Source organism: Urocampus carinirostris, chromosome 3, assembly GCF_059441175.1.
Source record: "Urocampus carinirostris isolate Australia breed hairy pipefish chromosome 3, RoL_Ucar_1.0, whole genome shotgun sequence".
NCBI lineage: Eukaryota > Metazoa > Chordata > Actinopteri > Syngnathiformes > Syngnathidae > Urocampus > Urocampus carinirostris.
In genome coordinates, this window is record NC_142351.1 from 7,322,651 (window position 1) to 7,342,297 (window position 19,647).

Consider the following 19,647-nt stretch of genomic DNA (forward strand, 5'->3'; position numbering starts at 1 on the left):
GGGATGAGCAGGGTTGGGTAGGATTACTTGAACTGGATTACTTTCAATGGATTTTGGATTACTCCAATACCGAATATGCTAATAAAAGACAAAAGAAACTAAATATGAAAAAATAATGACTCACAACACGCGGTAAGCTTTCTCTCCTGGCTTTGATCTCCGGCAAAACCAAGGTTGGGTAGGGTTACTTGAACTGGATTACTTTCAATGACTTTTGGATGACTCCAATACCAAATATGCTAATAAAAGACAAAGAAACTAAATATGAAAAAATAATGACTCAACACGCGGTAAGCTTTCTCTCCTGGCTTTGATCTCCGGCAAAACCAAGGTTGGGTAGGGTTACTTGAACTGGATTACTTTCAATAACTTTTGGATGACTCCAATACCAAATATGCTAATAAAAGACAAAAGAAACTAAATATGAAAAAATAATGACTTACAACACGTGGTAAGCTTTCTCTCCTGGCTTTGATCTCTTTGATCTCCGGCAAAACGAACATCAAATGCGACAGAAACAAAATGAAAATCAAAATGTAGTCATTTTATTCCTATTTAGTTTATTTTGTCTTTTATTAGCACATTTGGTATTGGAGTAATCCAAAAGTCATTGAAAGTAATCCAGTTAAAGTAACCCTACCCAACCCTTCTTGAATGTGAAACTGAAGTGCCATGTCCAGTTTCGTTGTCACAATAGGTTCAACCCATTTTATAAAAATGACAATAAAAAGGGGGGGGGGGGGTTGTAAGGTTTATTGTTCTATATCAATTATCCATTATCCGTTATCGGTCAAATCATAATACGCTACAAAGCCAAGAAGCCGAGACACTTGCTCCCAGCCAAGAGGCCGAGTCAAGGTACTAGCTACAGAGCCATATATAACTAAATATGAATAAAATGACTAAATTCTGTGCAGGCTTGGTAACTGAAGTCCTTTAGCTCTCTCCTTATTGGCCCACGTCTCCCTGCAAGATGGTGTGCCGGCTCCTCCCATGGGCATGACAAGGAAGCCCAACGTGGACTCCACCACCTTGCTGCGATGTCTGGAAAACTCAAAACAACACCGAGCGTTTCTATGGAATACATGGAACGGCAAAAATGATGTCGGCAAGCTGTTTGGATTGATTTTCATTTTGTTTCTCGCATTTGATGTTCGTTTTGCCGGAGATCAAAGAGATCAAAGCCAGGAGAGAAAGCTTACCACGTGTTGTGAGTCATCATTTTTTGTGTTCAACTTTGGTGTCTTCTATTAATTTACCATTCATCAAATCTAGAACAAGTCCAGTAGCTTTTCTTCCCTCTGCCTTACAGCGTAAGGCCAGGTGTGTCAACTTTTCAGAAAGCGGGGGGCCAGATTTGGTAAATGTGTGAAAGCCGACTATTCAGCCTGGCAGTATTTCAATAATCATTAATCAATTCACCCTCCGTTTGCAGTGATTGGCACCCTCATAGCATTTTCGTTTGAGTCTCGTGGGGCATTGTAAAAAAGTGCTGCTGTGCCGTTCTAACAGCTTCATGTGTCTTCACCTTTCCTCAGCGTTCGTTTCTATAGCTTTTTGTAGTCAGCGTATTTCCTTGGGCAGTGCTTCTTGATATTATGATCGTTAAAAACAGCCACAGCTTCTTGACAAATTAGGCCGACGCAGTTGTTTCGGATTTCGGTGAAAGAAAATACCCTGGAAACGTTGGCCCTCACAGTCAACCTTCCTTTTTTTATTTACAGTCGCCTTGTCGGAAATGGGGTGGGCTAAATTTGTGAATGCTGAGAGCAAGATGGCCAAAGGGCTACTGGTGAATTTTGTGTTCAAAATTTATTTTATACTGCGGTCAACATATCAATTTTATCACCGAGGCCGGTAAAAATTTTAATCATTGGGCCGTTACTGGCCCCCGCGTCGGACCTTGGACTACACTTAGTCAAAAGAATCACCTAAAAAATTAAAAATAAACAGGATGACATGGCAAAAATCGTTTTATTTTCTCCAGTCAGGTACAAACCTTTCCAGTGGGTTTGTGCACTCTGCTGCAAAAGGCAACGCCCAGGGCAGCGAGCAGCAGCACCACTACCGCCAGGGAGAGAGCTGAGGACCAAGAGAAGCACAGCTAAGAGTCAAAAACACCACCGCCATGATGTTGCTTCATACCAGCTTCTGGGAATTCTCTCCTCTGAAGGCCATCGGCGTCTTGCCGCGACAAATTATAATCCTCCGCTTGGACGAGACCTCCAGGGTTCATCTCCTCCCTCCTCAAATGTGGGTAAAGACCCATCCCTCCAAAGGACACACATCAGACGATCCAGGCAGAAGTGCAACATGGGAAGTTTTTTTGCCGACCTACCGGTATCTCCTCCAAGATCTCTTCTCCATCTGTGCTCCGTGCAGCTGTTTTCACAGCATTGACATACTTCATTGTCTCCACCTGAGGCCACCCATCTGCCGTATATTTATATCATTAAAATATCGAATACTACGTTGGTGGGAAAACTACGGCCCGCGGGCCACATGCGGCAAGCTTTTTTATCCAACCGTCAAACAAAAATACCGTAAATTCCGGAGTATAAGCCGCTACTTTTTTCCCTAACTTTCAACCCAGAGGCTTATTCAGTGATGCGGCCAATTGATGTCATAAATATGTCGCTAGCGGCGCTCGAGTGTTGCTACCATTTACTGCCCTGTCAAAGCTATATTATTATTATTAAAGCTTTGAAAACTCTCTCGGTGTACCGTCTTTCTTTGTAAATATGTGTAACCCATGTATAATATGTATTTGCAACTGTATATTTTTGTAATGTATTTATTTTAGACACTTATTCTGATATGTTGTGCACAGGTGAATGAAAAATGAGGGGCGGAACAAACGCGGGGTGCCGAGTTTAAGTGGGGACCGCTAAAGGTGAGGGACAGACAAGGAAAGAAGAGGGGGTAAAAAGTCGGTTCAAGAAAAAGGAGTTGCGTGAGTAAATGTGTTCATCTGATAAATTTTTCCCGCCCTTAACTTTGGAAATATACACTTTTTTCCTTGGATGACTTTCAACGGGACCCGGACTCTGCAGGTCTGCATCAAACCCTAAGTACCGGTATAATTTTCCGTTCATTTTGCCGGCGGTGATTTTTGGATTGTGGACTTTAACGAAGGACATTTAGTTTCAATCGCGGGACTTGAAGTCGGGTTTGGGTTCATTTTGTGTTACATGTTTAAATGTGGGCGCATGCGGCTTATATACAGGTGCGGCTTGTGTATGTACAAAATCGGTTTTCCTCTTAAAATGTGGTGGGTGCGGCTTTTAATCAGGTGCACTCTATAGTCCGGAATTTACAGTAGTCAAAATGCCAATAGTCTCGACAGTTAAATTAAAATTTAAAAAAAATTGTGCCAACTTGTGCCCATAGTCCCTACAAAAAAAATAAAAATTAAAAAAAAATACTACAGAAATACTTCAAAATACTACAGAATTATAACAAAACTGACCACCATATTCAGTACTTAAAAACAGGGACCGAATATGTTATCTTGCTTTCATTCTGAAAAGAATACTAGGATTACTACGATTATATATATATATATATATATATATATATATATATATACATACAACCACGAAGGTTACAACAAAAATATAAAAAATACACAACTGGAGTAATATTACAAAAATACAAATACTATGGAATTACTACAAAAAAATACTAAAGCAATACTACTACAGTAATACTAAGGCAATACTATGATGAAATCACAACAAATACATTGCCACAGAAATACAACTACCATAATCAAACAAATATAGTACTATGAAAATACTGCAAAAAAAAACAACTTCCATAAACAAAAAAGAACCACTACAAAAATCATGCATTTCTACTGAAAATATTAAAAAAATACCACTACAGTAATACTAAGGCAATACTACGATGAAAATACAACAAATACACTACCACAGAAATACGATACAAATACACTACCACAAAAATACAACAACCATAACTTAACAAATATACTACTATGGAAATAGTACAAAAAACTGTCATGTCATGAACCGGAACAGGACCCAAATGCGTGACGTTTCTCACACAAGCCTTTTATTTTGCGGGAAATGGGGAGTCATGCACGTTAGGCAGCTGGTCTGGCATGGAATGATAGGAAATCAAAGGCCGACGAGATCGATACCAATTGCCTGAGCAGATATCGGATGGATGGGGTCGATAACGGACAGGACGGGACAGACAGAGTTGATATCAAAACAGGATATCGAATATAAACAGGCCAAACTAGACAAGAACGAAAACTGGAAACCGATATTAAACAACGGGACAGACAGGATTGATATCAAAACAGGATATCGAAATGAAACAGGACAAACTAGACGGGAACGAAACTGGAAAGCGATATTAAACCACGGGATGTACATTATTCATATCAAAACAGGATATCGAAGATAAACAGGACCAACTAGACAAGAACGAAAACTGGAAACCGATATTAAACAACAGGACAGACCGAGTTGATACCAAAACAGGATATCGAAATGAAAGAGGACAATCTAGACAGGAACGAAACCGATATTAAACAACGGGACAGACAGGATTGATATTAAAACAGGATATCGAAATGAAACAGGACAAACTAGACGGGAACGAAACTGGAAACCGATATTAAACAACGGGACAGACAGGACTGATATCAAAACAGGATATCGAAATAAAACAGGACAAACTAGACGGGAACGAAACTGGAAACCGATATTAAACAACGGGACGGACAGGACTGATATCAAAACAGGATATTGAAATGAAACGGGACAAACTAGACGGGAGCGAAACTGGAAATTAATATTAAAAAGGACAAAAATAAACGGGAACAATACCGGACAGGAAATACCGACAGGACAGAATCAAAACCCACGTCTTTCGGAGCAGAGGTTCGTTGACGAACTGACCAAGGAAGAGTGAGAGCACTGAGCTTAAATAAACGGGAAGCTAATCTGTTAACCAGCCGCAGCTGGCGCCACACGGCGGGGCCAATTGGGCGCCAAGGCAACCATGACATTAAAAATACTCCAAAATCAAGTACCGTAATCTAACAAATATACTACTATGGATATACTACCAAAAACTACTACAAAAACACAACTGCAAATTAAATTCACAAAAAAAAAAAAACATTACAAAAATCATCTATGGAAATTCTTCAATAACACTTCTGAAATATTACAAAAATACCACTACAGTTACGTTACTACAGAAAAACTACAGTACTACTACAAAATACTACCTCTTTTCAAAGCACTTACCTTTTGGCTTCAGCTAAAAAGGAACAGGCTTTGAGCTGAGAGTTGACGGGAACAGAAACGGTTGTTGCCCTCAGCTGACAGGTTATGTAGAGCTACGAGTAAGTGCAAGCAAAGTTAGTGTACTAATACTAAATACTTTTAGAAAATACTGCAGTTTATTTGTATATCATTAAAATATTGTAGCAAGGTCACGGGAATGTATCTTACAGGCACCCGTACATGTCAGTATTATTTTCTATTCTAACGCAGCACTGTGACTTTTTAATATAAACCTTAAAAATATTTTCACAGTTTAAACTTTAAAATGCAAATTGGAGTCCAGCTTATTTGTGTGTCAGGACCAGAACAGAAACAGGACCCACTTGCGTGACGTTTACTTGAAAGAGAGAGAAAGGGCTGCCCCCAAGATCCAGTGTTCGCTGGGCGCGGGAAGCAAGTCGCTCTCGTACCCGGATTGTTTTCTGGACACGGAAGTGGATCTTCCGTAGCGAGCGATGGCGGTGTCGGGGACGGAAAAATTGGTCGGTAGCCAGGACTGGGAGAGCAAAGCGTGGTCGGAAGTCAGTTGTAAGCCAGAACGGGAGAGCAGACGTGATCGGGGTCGGAAACGAGTTGTAAGCCAGAACGGGAGAGCAGACGTGATCGGGTTCGGAAACGAGTTGTAAGCCAAGACAGGAGAGCAGACGTGGTCGGGATCAAAAACGGGTCGTAACCGGAGACAGACGGGAGCGAAAATGGGACAGGTGGGAGTCGGGGTCGAAAAAGGATTGCTTAGTATACATGTATACTAGGCAAGCCTTGTTTTTATATATATATATATATATATATATATATACATATATATAAAACTTGCATGCAAGCTGACCATCTTATCTTGATTTCCTGAAGTATGTGTCAGAATCCGGACGGTGGACCCAGACGCAGAACGTTTTCACACAAGCTTTATTTTACGGGAACACACACGCCAGCGATTCGGCAATTGCTAAACAGAAGAGATCGAAACTGGACAGGACAGGCGGGATTGATACGAGATACAGGATACACAAGCAGATACGGGACAGCTGGGATCGAGACTGGATACAACAGCAAGATACCGTACAGGACAAGATAGATGGGATCGATACCAGATACTGGAGCAAGATACCGGACAGAACGGGATCGATATATTACAGGACGAGACAGGCGGAATCAATACCGGATACTGGAGCAAGATACCGGACAGGACGGGATCGATACCAGGTACTGGATCAAGATACAGGACAGGACAAGACAGGCGGGATCGATATCGGATACCGAACAGGACGGGATCGATACCTGATACTGGAGCAAGATACCAGACAGGACAAGACAGAGGGGATTGGTACCAGATACCGGACAGGACGAGACAGACGGGATTGATACCAGATACTGGACAGGACATGACAGACGGGATCGGTACCGGATAGGACGAGACAGATTGGATCTATACCGGATACTGGAGCAAGATACCGGAAAGGGCGAGACAGGCGGGATCGATACCAGGGAAAGATACCAGACAGGGTTGATACCCGGAAAGGACGAGACAGACTGGATCGATACCGGATAAATGAGAAATTGGCCTCTTTCAATGGTTTTAAACTATTACTTCACACAAATGGTACTTACCGAATGCTGGTCCTCTTGGTGGAAATCGAAAACTTCCAGCTGGAAAGCCAGTTTCTCTTCACTGCTCCTCTGCATGAAGTAGGACTTGGCTCCCGTCCGCTTCCCTTCCATAAAACACCTTCAAAAACAGACGGTCGATGGCTAACTCGTATTCATAGCATCGCCGTTCTCTCTGCTCACCCGTGGTTGTCGATAAAGGTATAGGTGGGTTGAGAATGCGGAGAGGGGCTGGCGGTGGCCACGCAGCGCTCCACGTAGACCCTCAGAGGAACGTGGTGGCCCTGAAGGGCCGAGGCCTCCACGCGCATGGTCTCGCCCACCGCGAAGACGTCGGCGGAACTCCGCAACTGCCAAGAATCTAAGATGTCAATCCAAATACAGAAGGGAAGTCATCTTGAGGGGCTAATATGATCAAGGTACACTTATAATCGTTAAAGTAGCTTATACTACATTATAACCGTGCCTCCTCTTGAGAGATATACAAGATATAATCTCTGTTAGCAGAATTATTCAGATAAAAACACTTATTGAAGTTTTAACCTCCCTCGCGAATGGAGCAAGCAGGGCCGAGCCGCCATTTTGTTTTTTTTGCTACATGCGTTCCATGCTTTCGTCTGAATCCGCGAAAATCGGCACAAAAAAAAAGAAACATCCCGGGTTTCGGCACCAATTAATGTGAGAGATATACAAGATATAAACCCTCTGTTTGCAGAATTATTCAAATAAAAACACTTATTGAAGTTTTAACCTCCCTCGCGAATGGAGCGAGCAAGGCCGAGCCGCCATTTTGTTTTTTTTTAGCTACATGCGTTCTATGCTTTCGTCTGAATCCGCGAAAATTGGCACATAAAGAACAACATCCCGGGTTTCGGCACCATTTAATGTGAGAGATATACAAGATATAAACCCTCTGTTTGCAGAATTATTCAAATAAAAACACTTATTGAAGTTTTAACCTCCCTCGCGAATGGAGCGAGCAAGGCCGAGCCGCCATTTTGTTTTTTTTGCTACATGCGTTCCATGCTTTCGTCTGAATCCGCGAAAATCGGCACATAAAAAACAACAACCCGGGTTTCGGCACCAATTAACGTGAGAGATATACAAAAAAAAACCTCTCTGTTGGCAGAATTATTCAGATAAAAACCCTTATTGAAGTTTTAAACTCCCGCGCGAATGGCGCGAGCACGGCCGAGCGGCCATCTTCCCAGGTTCCCCGGGTCGTGCTGACAACATCCGGTCGGGAGGCATGGTTTATTGATTTCACACATAAACAGGAAATGAACTCACACATAGGCGCAACTTCTCGGAAAAACTAAATTGAGAAACGTATTTACAAATAATGAAATTAGACTGATCTTTGAAACGTGAGTATTGTTTTTATATTAGGAATATAAAAACAGGTTAATTTCATAGCATGGAAGTCTGAGAAATACACAACATAAAACAGTCAACTTTACACCTCGAAGAAGTTAGAAGGGTCATTCCGGTTAGTCGGTGCCATGAAATTGTATTTTTTGAGTAAAAATGAGCCCACATTTTCTTAAATAGGATTTTTTTTTTAAAGATTTTGTTGTTTGAATAACTGTCCTCTACCATAGGACTTATTGTTATGTGTTCAGGAAACATTTGAAATAAATTACTCTGTCTTACAGATACACTAAAATGTCCTTGGTCTGATTGGCTCCCTGCCCCTACTTAAACCCTGTCCTGTCACTCTCCTGTTGTCAGTCCGTCTGCAAACCTTTGTTGAGAAAGGAGAACCTTTTAGACCCCGACTCCCGCCTGTCCCGTTTTTTCCACCTGCCCTGTTCCTGATCTCTCCGTTTGTCTCCGGCTACGACCTGTTTTGATCCTGACCACGTCTGCTCTCTCGTCCCAGCTTACAACCCGTTTTTGATCCTGACCACATCTGCTCTCCAGTCCTGGCTTACAACCCGTTTCTGACCCAGACCATGTTTTTACTCTCCTGTCCTGGCAATGGATCCGTTTTACTGTCTCTGAAGATCCACTTCTGTATTCGGATCACAATCCAATTGCGAGAGCGACTTGCTTCCCGCGTCCAGCAAGCACCGGATGGTGGGTGCATCCCTTCCTTTCTGTCTTTCAATAAAACTTGTGATAAACGATTCCGTGCTGGTCGTGACAAAGGTATCCCAGTGTGACCCGTCCCCCTCTGTTACTCTCATAAAAATTCCATAGAAAACATCTGCCAGCCTTCATTTTAGTCACATGACTCTCTGATGTCACAATATGTTTGGGAGGGGAATGACAAATGCCAGGACCAGAACAGAAACAGGACCCTCACAAGTTTTATTAAAGAATAGAGGAAGGGCTGCGACCACGATTTGGTGTTCGCTAGCCGCGGAAAGCAGGTTGCTCTGAAGGCGGAATTGGATCTTCCGTGGCAAGCGATGGCGGGGAAGGAAAACGGGTCAGTAGCCAGGACAGGAGAGCAAAAACGTGGTCGGGGTCATAAGCGAGTCGTAAGCCAGGAAAGAAGAGTAGATGTGGTCGGGGACAAAAAGGTCGAAAGCCGGGACGGGAGAGTAGACGTGGTCAAGATCAAAAACGGATCGAAGCCGGGGGACAGACAGGAGCAAAAAAGCGGTACAGTTGGGAGGCTTGCCTAGTGTTAACTGAGGTTCACAGACGGACTGACAAACGGGGACAGACAGGAGTGGGTTTAAATAGGGACAGGGAGCCAATCAGAGTCCGAGGCAGTTGCGGCCAAAGGAGCGAGCAGGGGTGATGCATATCAGTAATCATGACATCAAAGAGAAGTACCAAACTTTGATCGACCTTTATGTTTTACTGATGAGGAAAAGGCTTAGCTATAGTGGGACACAATATATATATTTTAAATTTTGATAATATTGTTACTAAATATAATATCAATCTTTCACAGTAATCATTGTGTACTAGCTTCATTTTCACACTTGTAGTAATGGCTAACGTAAGCATATTACTGCCATGCAGTGTAACAGGGGATGCACAAAGCGATATGGTCTATGTGAGATAAAATTTTGGGTTTTTCACATATAGGCAATGTGGACGTTTTGGAGAAGACGTCGTCGGGCGTCGCCCCAAAACATACGCAGAGACGAAATATGGCAAAGAGGGAACGGCCTTTATTGCATTTATTCAGCAACATTCATCCAAGCGACGCTGGGCTTTTTATAATGTGTTCGCGCGATCATGTGATGTTTTTCGCTGATTCAAATCGCTTAGTTAGCAACTTGTGATTTCTTGTAGCAACATTGTTTCAAAACATCCTACCAGATGTCTGTTATCAGCTGTTGTTAGCTCCAAAGCTGCTGATTTACAGTTAATCCACAACAACACCGGATTTTACCCCTCGAAAAGTCCGTAGTGAGCAATAAAGTGTGAAGCTAGCCCAATACCTAGCTAGCCATCTGAGACCATGTTTCTTGTCAGTCGTTTTGCTCACCTGTCATGAGGTTCAGGGAAAAGCTTAGCTGCTGCTCCGTTAACATGCTGGAAGCAAACTCCTGCCAATGAGGGATAATGGCACCGCCGCTCACATACAGCTTCCTAGGTAGGGTAGAGGGTGAGCTCTTAAGGAAGCTTTTTAGATTGGGTTTATGACGAACAGGAACATGAATCTTAACCTCGGATAGCGGCATTCAATTAGCACTTCAGAGGGGTTGGTCTTAAAAATAAGGGTCCTGCCCACTGGCGTCGGAGAGTAGAGAAGGGAAAAGGTGTAGACCAGATCTTCGGCCGTCATCTAATGGATAGGAAGAGGTTTAGCGCAGACAGGATACAGTGTGTCAAACTCATTTAAACTCGGGGGCCACACGATAGAAATAACATTCTGTCGGGGGCCGGACGAGTAGATTAAAGAGAAAGAAAAAGAGGGATAAAGAAATAAGAGAAAGAGGGAGGGTAAAGGAGAAAGGGTGGGACAAAGAAAGAAAAAGAGAGGGAGAGAGCGTGAGAAACAAAAGATAAAAAGTCGTGAGAGAGGGAGAAAAAAGGGAGAGGAAGAGAGAAATCCTAAGAGAAATAGAAAGACAGAAGGAGAAAAGAGAGAAGATAGCGCAAAGGGTATGAATAAAGAAAGAGAAAAGGAAAAAGAAGTTAGAGCAAAAGAGGTTAAAAAGACAGAAGGAGAAATAGACAAAGAGCAACAAAGGAAGAGAAAGAGACACAGAGAGTGAAAGAAACAGAGACAGAGTGGGAGAAAAGGGGTGGAAAAGATAGAGAGAGAGAGGGAGAGAGTGTGAGAAACAAAAGATAAAAAGTCATGAGGGAGAAAAGAAAGGGAGAGGAAGAGAGAAATCCAAAGAGAAATAGAAAGACAGAAGGAGAAAAAAGAGAAAAGAAAGCGCGAAGGGTGGGAAGAGAGAAAGAGAAGAGAAAAGGAAAAAAAGGAAGTTAGAGCAAAAGAAGGTAGAAAGACTGAGAGACAAAGCAACAGAAAAATGGAGACACAGAGAGTGAAAGAGACAGAGAGTTAGAAAAAGGGTGGAAAAGAGAGAGACACAGAGAGTGAGAGAGAGAGAGAGAGGGAGAGAGAGAAAGAGCGTGAGAAACAAAAGATAAAAAGTCATGAGAGAGGGAGGAAAGAAAAGGAGAGGAAGAAAGAAATCCAAAGAGAAATAGAAAGACAGAAGGAGAGAAAAGAGAAAAGAAAGTGCGAAGGGTAGGAAGAGAGAAAGAAAAAAGGAAGTTAGAGCAAAAGAGGTTAAAAGACAGAAAGAGACAAAGAGCAACAAAGGAAGAGAAAAAGAGAGAGACAAAGAGTGAAAGACATAGAGTGGGAGAAAAAAGGTGGAAGGAAGGAAGGAAGAGAGCGAGAGCGAGAGCGAGAGAGAGAGAGAAACAAATACAAGTACAGTGTCTTTGTTCAAGGCACCTTGCCTTGGCAACCTCAAGTTGACATATTTCAACCTGCAGCTAGTTTTTCTCTTGCACTTCTCTGAGTGTTGTCTCGCGGGCCGGATTCAATCCCTTGGCGGGCCTGATCTGGCCCGCCTCTTTGACACCTGTGTTCTATATTCTTTATCAATTATCTATTATCCGTTATCGGTTATCGGTCAAATCATAATACGCTACAAAGCCAAGAGGCCGAGACACTTGCTCGCAGCCAAGAGGCTGAGTCAAGGTCCTAGCCACAGAGCCATGCAGCGATCAAAGTGAATGCACCGTTCCCGGAGGTACTGCAATACCGGGCCGATGCGTGGAGTGGACAGAGCAAGCTCTTAAACCATCTCCGGATTGCAAAAATCAAACTTACAGCAATACTGTATTTTAATAATGCCAACCGTCACATGTTGTAACAGATCTGGAATCTTACAGTCGACGCATGCCGACACATACTGCCGACAAATTCAGAATTTACAGAGCCATGCCCTATAGCTTTGATATTAAGGCACAGGGCTCCAACTATCATAGTGAGGGTTGCGAGTTTGAGACCCCTGGTGTGTAAAACCCCCCCAAAAAAACCTGCCTTGGCGGTGCTACCACAGTCGTGCAGTTCTGCCCGGACTCGTAGCGTTCCATGAGCTTCGGGTAGCAGAGCGCAGCCTCCTAAGGTCAGATCACCGGAACGGATCAGCTGACCGTTTCCTAGAAAAAGCAAAAAATCCCGAGTCAAGCGCCATTTACGGGGTTTGGTTTTTGTCCTGCGCCGGTCAATAACACTCAAGACGAATGTAGCTTCCTTAATGCGCGGCTATAAAGACTTTGCCATTTCACGGATTCTCAGAAGAAGGGGAAAACAAGGGAAGGTATCGATCGTAGAGCTCCAATGTTTACGCCATTTGCGATAATCGGCACAAAATGGCCGGTCATGGTTTTTTTGTTCCCATTCCGGCCCGGATCTGGGGACGGTTACTTTAACTGGATTACTTTCAATGCCTTTTGGATGACTCCAATTCCAAATATGCTAATAAAAGACAAAAGAAACTAAATATGAATCAAATGACTCCATTTTGTGCAGGCTTGGGGAGTAACGGAATACATGGAATGGCAAAAATGATGTTTGGATTGATTTTCATTTTGTTTCTGTCGCATTTGATGTTCATTTTGCCGGAGATCAAAGAGATCAAAGCCAGGAGAGAAAGCTTACCACGTGTTGTGAGTCATCATTTAGGTTCTTTTGTCTTTTATTAGCATATTTGCTATTGGAGTCATCCAAGTCATTGAAAGTAATCCAGGTAAAGTAACCCTACCCAACAATATTGGACGTGGCACTCCAGTTTCACATTTAACAGTGAGGATAAAAGAAAACAAAGAAGATAAAGGAACAAATAGAATAGATTAGAATAAACCTTTATTGTCATTGTGACAAAATGGGTTGAACATATTGTGACAACCAGGGTTGGGTAGGGTTACTTTAACTGGATTACTTTCAATGACTTTTGGATTACTCCAATACCAAATATGCTAATAAAAGACAAAAGAAACTAAATATGAATAAAATGACTAAATTTTGTGCAGGCTTGGGGAGTAACGGAATACATGGAACGGCAAAAATGATGTTGGCAAGCGGTTTTGGATTTACCGTATTTTCCACACTATAGGGCGGACCCCCCAAAAATGTTTTTTGGTCCTGTATCTTCCATACATAAGGCGCACCGGATTATAAGGCGCTACAATGGGAACGTCAACAAAACAGATGATTCAGTCCAACTTCTTACCCCCTTAACATTCGGAAAGCTTGAAAAGAAGCAAATACGTGTCTCAGACATATACGGAAACAGTGTCTGTACGATGTCACTCAAATGCATCGTTCCAAATATCATTCGGAAGGTTAAAGTCTTGGGATTCAAGAAATGCCAACCATTCCTTAGTTTCCATTTTCTTTTTCGCTCGCAACTTTACCGTGCATATGACAATAAACACTTGGAATTGAGTTGAATTTAAAAATAGACACTCCATTCCATCCATTATCTGCACCGCTTATCACAGAAAAATCGAGTTCAGTCTGAAACAAGATACAGGGAAAATATATAGCCGGAGCAGCTCACCGAAGTCGTTGTGTTCAATAATAATGTAAAACCATGGTCCTCATATCCGTGAGTGTAGTAAATCCAGGAGAGTAAAATATTTACAAATACAGTACAGAATAGTAAAACACTGTTTTCTCAATGCCGTCAACCCAACTTGCTATTCACGTTCATCTTTTTCGACCAATTGCAGGCTTTGTTTTGCCCCTTTAGCCTACACCGCAAAGGCAGGTTTAGTGGGGTTTTTTTTACACACCAGGGGTCTCAAACTCGCAACCCTCAGTATGATAGTTGGAGCCCTGTGCCTTAATATCAAAGCGATAGGGACAGTATGTATGAGTTTCCAACTGATAGAATAGAATATACCTTTTATTGTCATTGTTACAAAATGGATGGAACATATTGTGACAACGAAATTGGACATGGCACTCCAGTTTCAGGTGCATTTCTTGAATCCCAAGAACGATCTTGATGTTGCTGTGATGAGTTGAGTGAATGAAACTCAATTCCAAGTGTTTATTGTCATATGCACAGTAAAGTTGCGAGCGAAAAAGAAAATAGAAACTGAGGAATGGTTGGCATTTCTTGAATCCCAAGACTTTAACCTTCCGAATGATATTTGGAATGATGCATTTGACTGACATCGTACGGACACCGCATCCGCACGTGTCTATGACACGTATTTGCTTCTTTGCAAGCTTTGGGAATGTTAAGGGGGTAATCAGTTGGACTGAACCATCTGACTGTTTTGTCCACGTTCCCATTGTAGTACCTTATAATCCGGTGCGCCTTATGTATGGAAAATATAGGACCAAAAACTATTTTTTCGGGGTGCGCCCTATGGTGCGGAAAATACGGTATATTAAATACATGAACTATCACACCAATCAAAAAAAAGATCATAAGAAATTGGTATCTCCATTACACAGTGGAATCTCTGTCTCGTTGACACAGTGCCACCTAGTGGTCAAATTTGACACACCGGGGCTTTAAGGACACTGACGCACGCCACTTAAGAAAAGAGTTACCTAAGAAGTCCTCCTTAACGTCTACGATGACCTCGGCCTCGGCACATCGCACCGCCAAGCTGTCGGCTCGCTCGGGGACCCGCTGCTCAAATTCGACCTCCATCTAAAAAACACCATGAAAATATATTTCACGAGCCTAGTGCGCATAAAAGACTCAACATGAGGCTGCTAAAGGGTGAGGTGTATAACTCATCTCATCATCTCATTAGCTACACCGCTTATCCTCAGTAGGGTCGCGGGGGTGCTGGAGCCCATCCCAGCAATCATCGGGCAGTGGGCAGGGGACACCCTGAACTGGTTGCCAGCCAATCGCAGGGCACACGGGGACAGACAACTCGCTCGCTCATTCACACCTAGGGACAATTTGGACCGGCTGAAATGCATGTTTTTGGAATGTGGGAGGAAACCGGAGTGCCTGGAGGAAACCCACGCAAGCACAGGGAGAACATGCAAACTCCACACAGGGACAGACAACTCGCTCGCTCATTCACACCTAGGGACAATTTGGACCGGCCAATTCACCTGAAATGCATGTTTTTGGAATGTGGGAGGAAACCGGAGTGCCCGGAGGAAAGCCACACAAGCATGGGGAGAACATGCAAACTCCACACAGGGACAGACAACTCACTCGCTCATTCACACCTAGGGACAATTAGGACCGGCCAATTCACCTGAAATGCATGTTTTTGGAATGTGGGAGGAAACCGGAGTGCCCGAGGAAACCCACACAAGCATGCGGAGAACATGCAAACTCCACACAGGGACAGACAACTCGCTCGCTCATTCACACCTAGGGACAATTTGGACCGGCCAATTCACCTGAAATGCATGTTTTTGGAATGTGGGAGGAAACCGGAGTGCCCAGAGGAAACCCACACAAGCACGGGGAGAACATGCAAACTCCGCACAGGAAGTCTGGAGCTGGATTTGAACCCACGCAGGAGGTTCCCAAGACATGAACTGTGCCGCACATGCGCTAACCACTGCGCCGCTGTGCTGCCCGGCGGCATTAAAAAGGTTCATAAAATACAGAACTGATTGCAACCCCCCCAAAAAATAATAACCAAAATAATATATTTTATGAGTTTGTATAAAATTTTTTCCTAAAATACAATAAAGAATGTAGAATATTAAAATCAAATAAATAATCAAAACAATACCTTTTTCATACTTTTAATGAAACTATTTCATAAAAATAAAGAATTTATAAATATTATGATTTGTTTAGATCACACGATTTGGTGAATGGTAATAATTTGTTACGAACATTATATGAAACGATATGTAAAATAGAAATAATAAATTAAAATTAATACATTTATTTTTTCAATAATATATTTTACAAAATATAATTTATAAAGAAAAAAATAATTAATGATGAAAATAAGGATTAAAACATCAAATATTAATAATTCTATAATGATATAATTTATAATACTAGAAATCATAAAATAAATAATAAATTAGAATACAAAGGTTAAATGCTTTTTATTTTTTTTTAAATGATAAAATTTAGAGCACCTCATGTGCAGTCCCTTCCTCAAGGTTTTGTCATTTTCCTCATGTTGAGGTTTTTGAGTTTTCCCTTGCCCTCATGAAGGTTTAAGATCAGGGGATGGTGTCATAATAGTCTGTGGTTTGCAATAGTCTGTGGTCTGTGCAGCCCTTTGAGACTCCTTGTGATTAAGGGCGTCAAAAATAAACATGACTTCGGGTTTTTGAGTTTTCTCTTGCCCTCATGTAGGTTTTAGATCAGGGGATGGTGTCATAACAGTCTATAGTTTGCAATAATCTGGAGCCCTTTGAGACTCCTTGTGATTAAGGGTCTCACAAATAAACATCACTTGACTTGTGTAAAAGGCTAGGTTAACACAACAGAGCTGCAGAAGAGGACACCTTAACATCACATGCAATCAGTCCATTGTTTGCGGAAGTAGTCATGGATGCTAACACCATAGCAATTTGATGTATTATGCTACCAGAGGCTGAACAGAGTTGTCCCCCTCCCCCAAATTCCCTCCCTTGAATATTTTCTGTGTTTTCGTTTGCCATGGTGTGTTGATTTCTACGCTACCTGGAAGAACATGAAAAAGGAGCAGCTGCGCAAAAATTCAGGATGTATGAATCGATGCTTTTGCAACTAGATGAGGCTGAAAAACAAACTCCGACGGGTCAAAACGCAACAAAGCTTTTGCAGAAATAAAGCGAGGTGGAGGAAAGAGTCGAGGAGAGCTCAAGTCAAGTCAAGTCATGTTTATTTGTGAAGCCCTTAATAAAAAAGAATCTATTATGACAGCATCCCCTGATCTAAAACCTACATGAGGGCAAGGAAAAACTCAAAAACCTCAAGTCCTGTTTATTTGTGACGCCCTTAATCACAAAGAGTCTCAAAGGGCTGCACAGACCTCAGATTATTGCAAACTACAGACTATTTTGACACCATCCCCTGATCTAAAACCTACATGAGGGAAAATAATACACAGATATTGTGAACATAAAATATAGGTTATTCATAGCGTATCGCTATGGTGCTCTTTTTTAAAAAATCGTTTTAATAATGCGTTTTACTTTAATCAATACTTAAATAAACCAAACCCACAACTGTTCCTGCTGTATTTTTAAATACACACACTTGTATCCAGTTTGTGTTGTTGTAAGGCGGCGGTAGCAGAGAGCTTATGCGCCCGATCGTGCGGTGCGCCCTGTGTAGTGTTAAATACAGAACTACAACCAGCTACTGAGACTGCACCTTCTAACTATGTGTGCCCTATGCTTATGAAAATACAGTAGTGTGATAATCAGGGTTGGGTAGGGTTTCTTTAACTGGATTACTTTCAATTACTTTTGGATTACTCCAATACCAAATATGCGAATAAAAGACAAAAGAAACTAAATATGAATCAAATTACTAAATTTTATGCAGGCTTGGAATACATGGAACAGCAAAAATGATGTTGGCAAGCTGTTTGGATATATTTTCATTTTGTTTCTGTCGCATTTTATGTTCGTTTTGCCGGAGATCAAAGAGATCAAAGCCAGGAGAGAAAGCTTACCGCGTGTTGTCAGTCATCATTTTATTCATGTTTAGTTTATTTTGTCTTTTATTAGCATATTTGGTATTGGAGTCATCCAAAAGTCATTGAAAGTAATCCAGTTAAAGTAACCCTACCCAACGAAATTGGGCGTGGCACTCCAGTTTCACATTTAACAGTGAGGATAAAAGAAAACAAAGAAGATAAAGGAACAAATAGAATAGAATATACCATTGTGAAAAAATGGGTTGAACATATTGTGACAACCAGGATTGGGTAGAGTTACTTTAACTGGATTACTTTCAATGACTTTTGGATTACTCCAATACCAAATATGCTCATAAAAGACAAAAGAAACTAAATATGAATACAATTACTAAAGGCTTGGGGTGTTACGGAACACATGGAACGGCAAAAACGATGTTGGCAAGCTGTTTGGATTGATTTTCATTTTGTTTCTGTCGCATTTTATGTTAGTTTTGCTAGAGATCAAAGCCAGGAGAGAAAGCTTACCACGTGTTGTGAGTCATCATTTTATTCATATTTCCTTTCTTTTGTCTTTTATTAGCATATTTGGTATTGGAGTCATCCAAAAGTCATTGAAAGTAATCCAGTTAAAGTAACCCTACCCAACCCTGGTGATAACGAGAAGACCTAATGCCTTTTCATGCGTCGTCTATAATGGACAGGATCCGGTGCACCCTATGCTCGTGTAAATACGATACATGTAGCATGCGGGGAGCGTTAATCTCGGAAATACCTTTGGATCGGCCTCAACGGGCGGGTCAAGATCCGGTCCTTGGATAATGGCCTTGAGGTCTTCGACGGAGGGCCGCGTTGCCACGGCGTCTTCGGGTTTCGGTTTTTCGGCGTCCTCCACGGAAGGCCTCTTGAGCTGATAGACCCTGAGCCGCTGGCCGACCCCTCTTTTGCCGTGCTGGGTCCCGTCGGGGGGCAGGTCGGTGGTTTTGGGTTCTGGCCGCGCCCAAGTCCACATTCTCGGGTTTGGGAGAGGAGAGATGTCGGAGCTGTCGAAAGCTTCACAAAGAGCGCCACCTGACCAAAGTAGTCCCAGTAAAAGTCCCCAGAACCCCATGACAAGGATCCTCCAGAAACAGGGTTTTGGGGGCGCTTCGGAGAAGCCAGGGTGCATTTCTCCCTCGGTTGTTTGCTCGGACCACGCCCTCTGCAAATGACTTGATTGAGATCCAGCTTGCGGGACTTGAAGGGTTCCCCTTGCACGAATCCTTTTTGACTCGTTGGAAGTGCAAACGGGATCCTTGACTTTGCACTCGGAAGCAGGGTTGGGTAGGGTTACTTGAACTGGATTACTTTCAATGACTTTTGGATTACTCCGATACCAAATATGCGAATAAAAGACAAAAGAAACTAAATATGAATAAAATGACTCCATTTTGTGCAGGCTTGGGGAGTAACGGAATACATGGAAGGGCAAAAATGATGTTGGATAGATTTTCATTTTGTTTCTGTCGCATTTTGTGTTCGTTTTGCCGGAGAACAAAGAGATCAAAGCCAGAAGAGAAAGCTTACCACGTGTTGTGAGTCATCATTTAGGTTATTTTGTCTTTTATTAGCATATTGGCTATTGGAGTCATCCAAAAGTCATTGAAAGTAATCCAGTTCAAGTAACCCTACCCAACAAAATTGGACGTGGCACTCA

The 19,647-nt window shown here is 42.2% G+C and overlaps 1 protein-coding gene and 1 pseudogene across 1 annotated transcript; both read right to left on the reverse strand.

Moving 5' to 3' along the window:
- Positions 1-1,955: 1,955 nt before the first annotated feature.
- Positions 1,956-19,177, reverse strand: LOC148368491 (zona pellucida sperm-binding protein 3-like). Its single transcript, XM_088329749.1, has 11 exons — positions 18,727-19,177; positions 14,935-15,037; positions 12,406-12,524; positions 10,562-10,680; positions 10,381-10,484; positions 7,113-7,290; positions 6,933-7,050; positions 5,289-5,380; positions 2,339-2,433; positions 2,146-2,271; positions 1,956-2,082 (listed from the first exon to the last, which is right to left on the reverse strand). Exons 1-11 carry the CDS (start codon positions 19,117-19,119, stop codon positions 1,988-1,990), a joined length of 1,542 nt encoding a protein of 513 aa, XP_088185875.1. The 5' UTR covers positions 19,120-19,177; the 3' UTR covers positions 1,956-1,987.
- Positions 12,091-12,214, reverse strand: LOC148368492 (U2 spliceosomal RNA; annotated as a pseudogene).
- Positions 19,178-19,647: the final 470 nt, after the last annotated feature.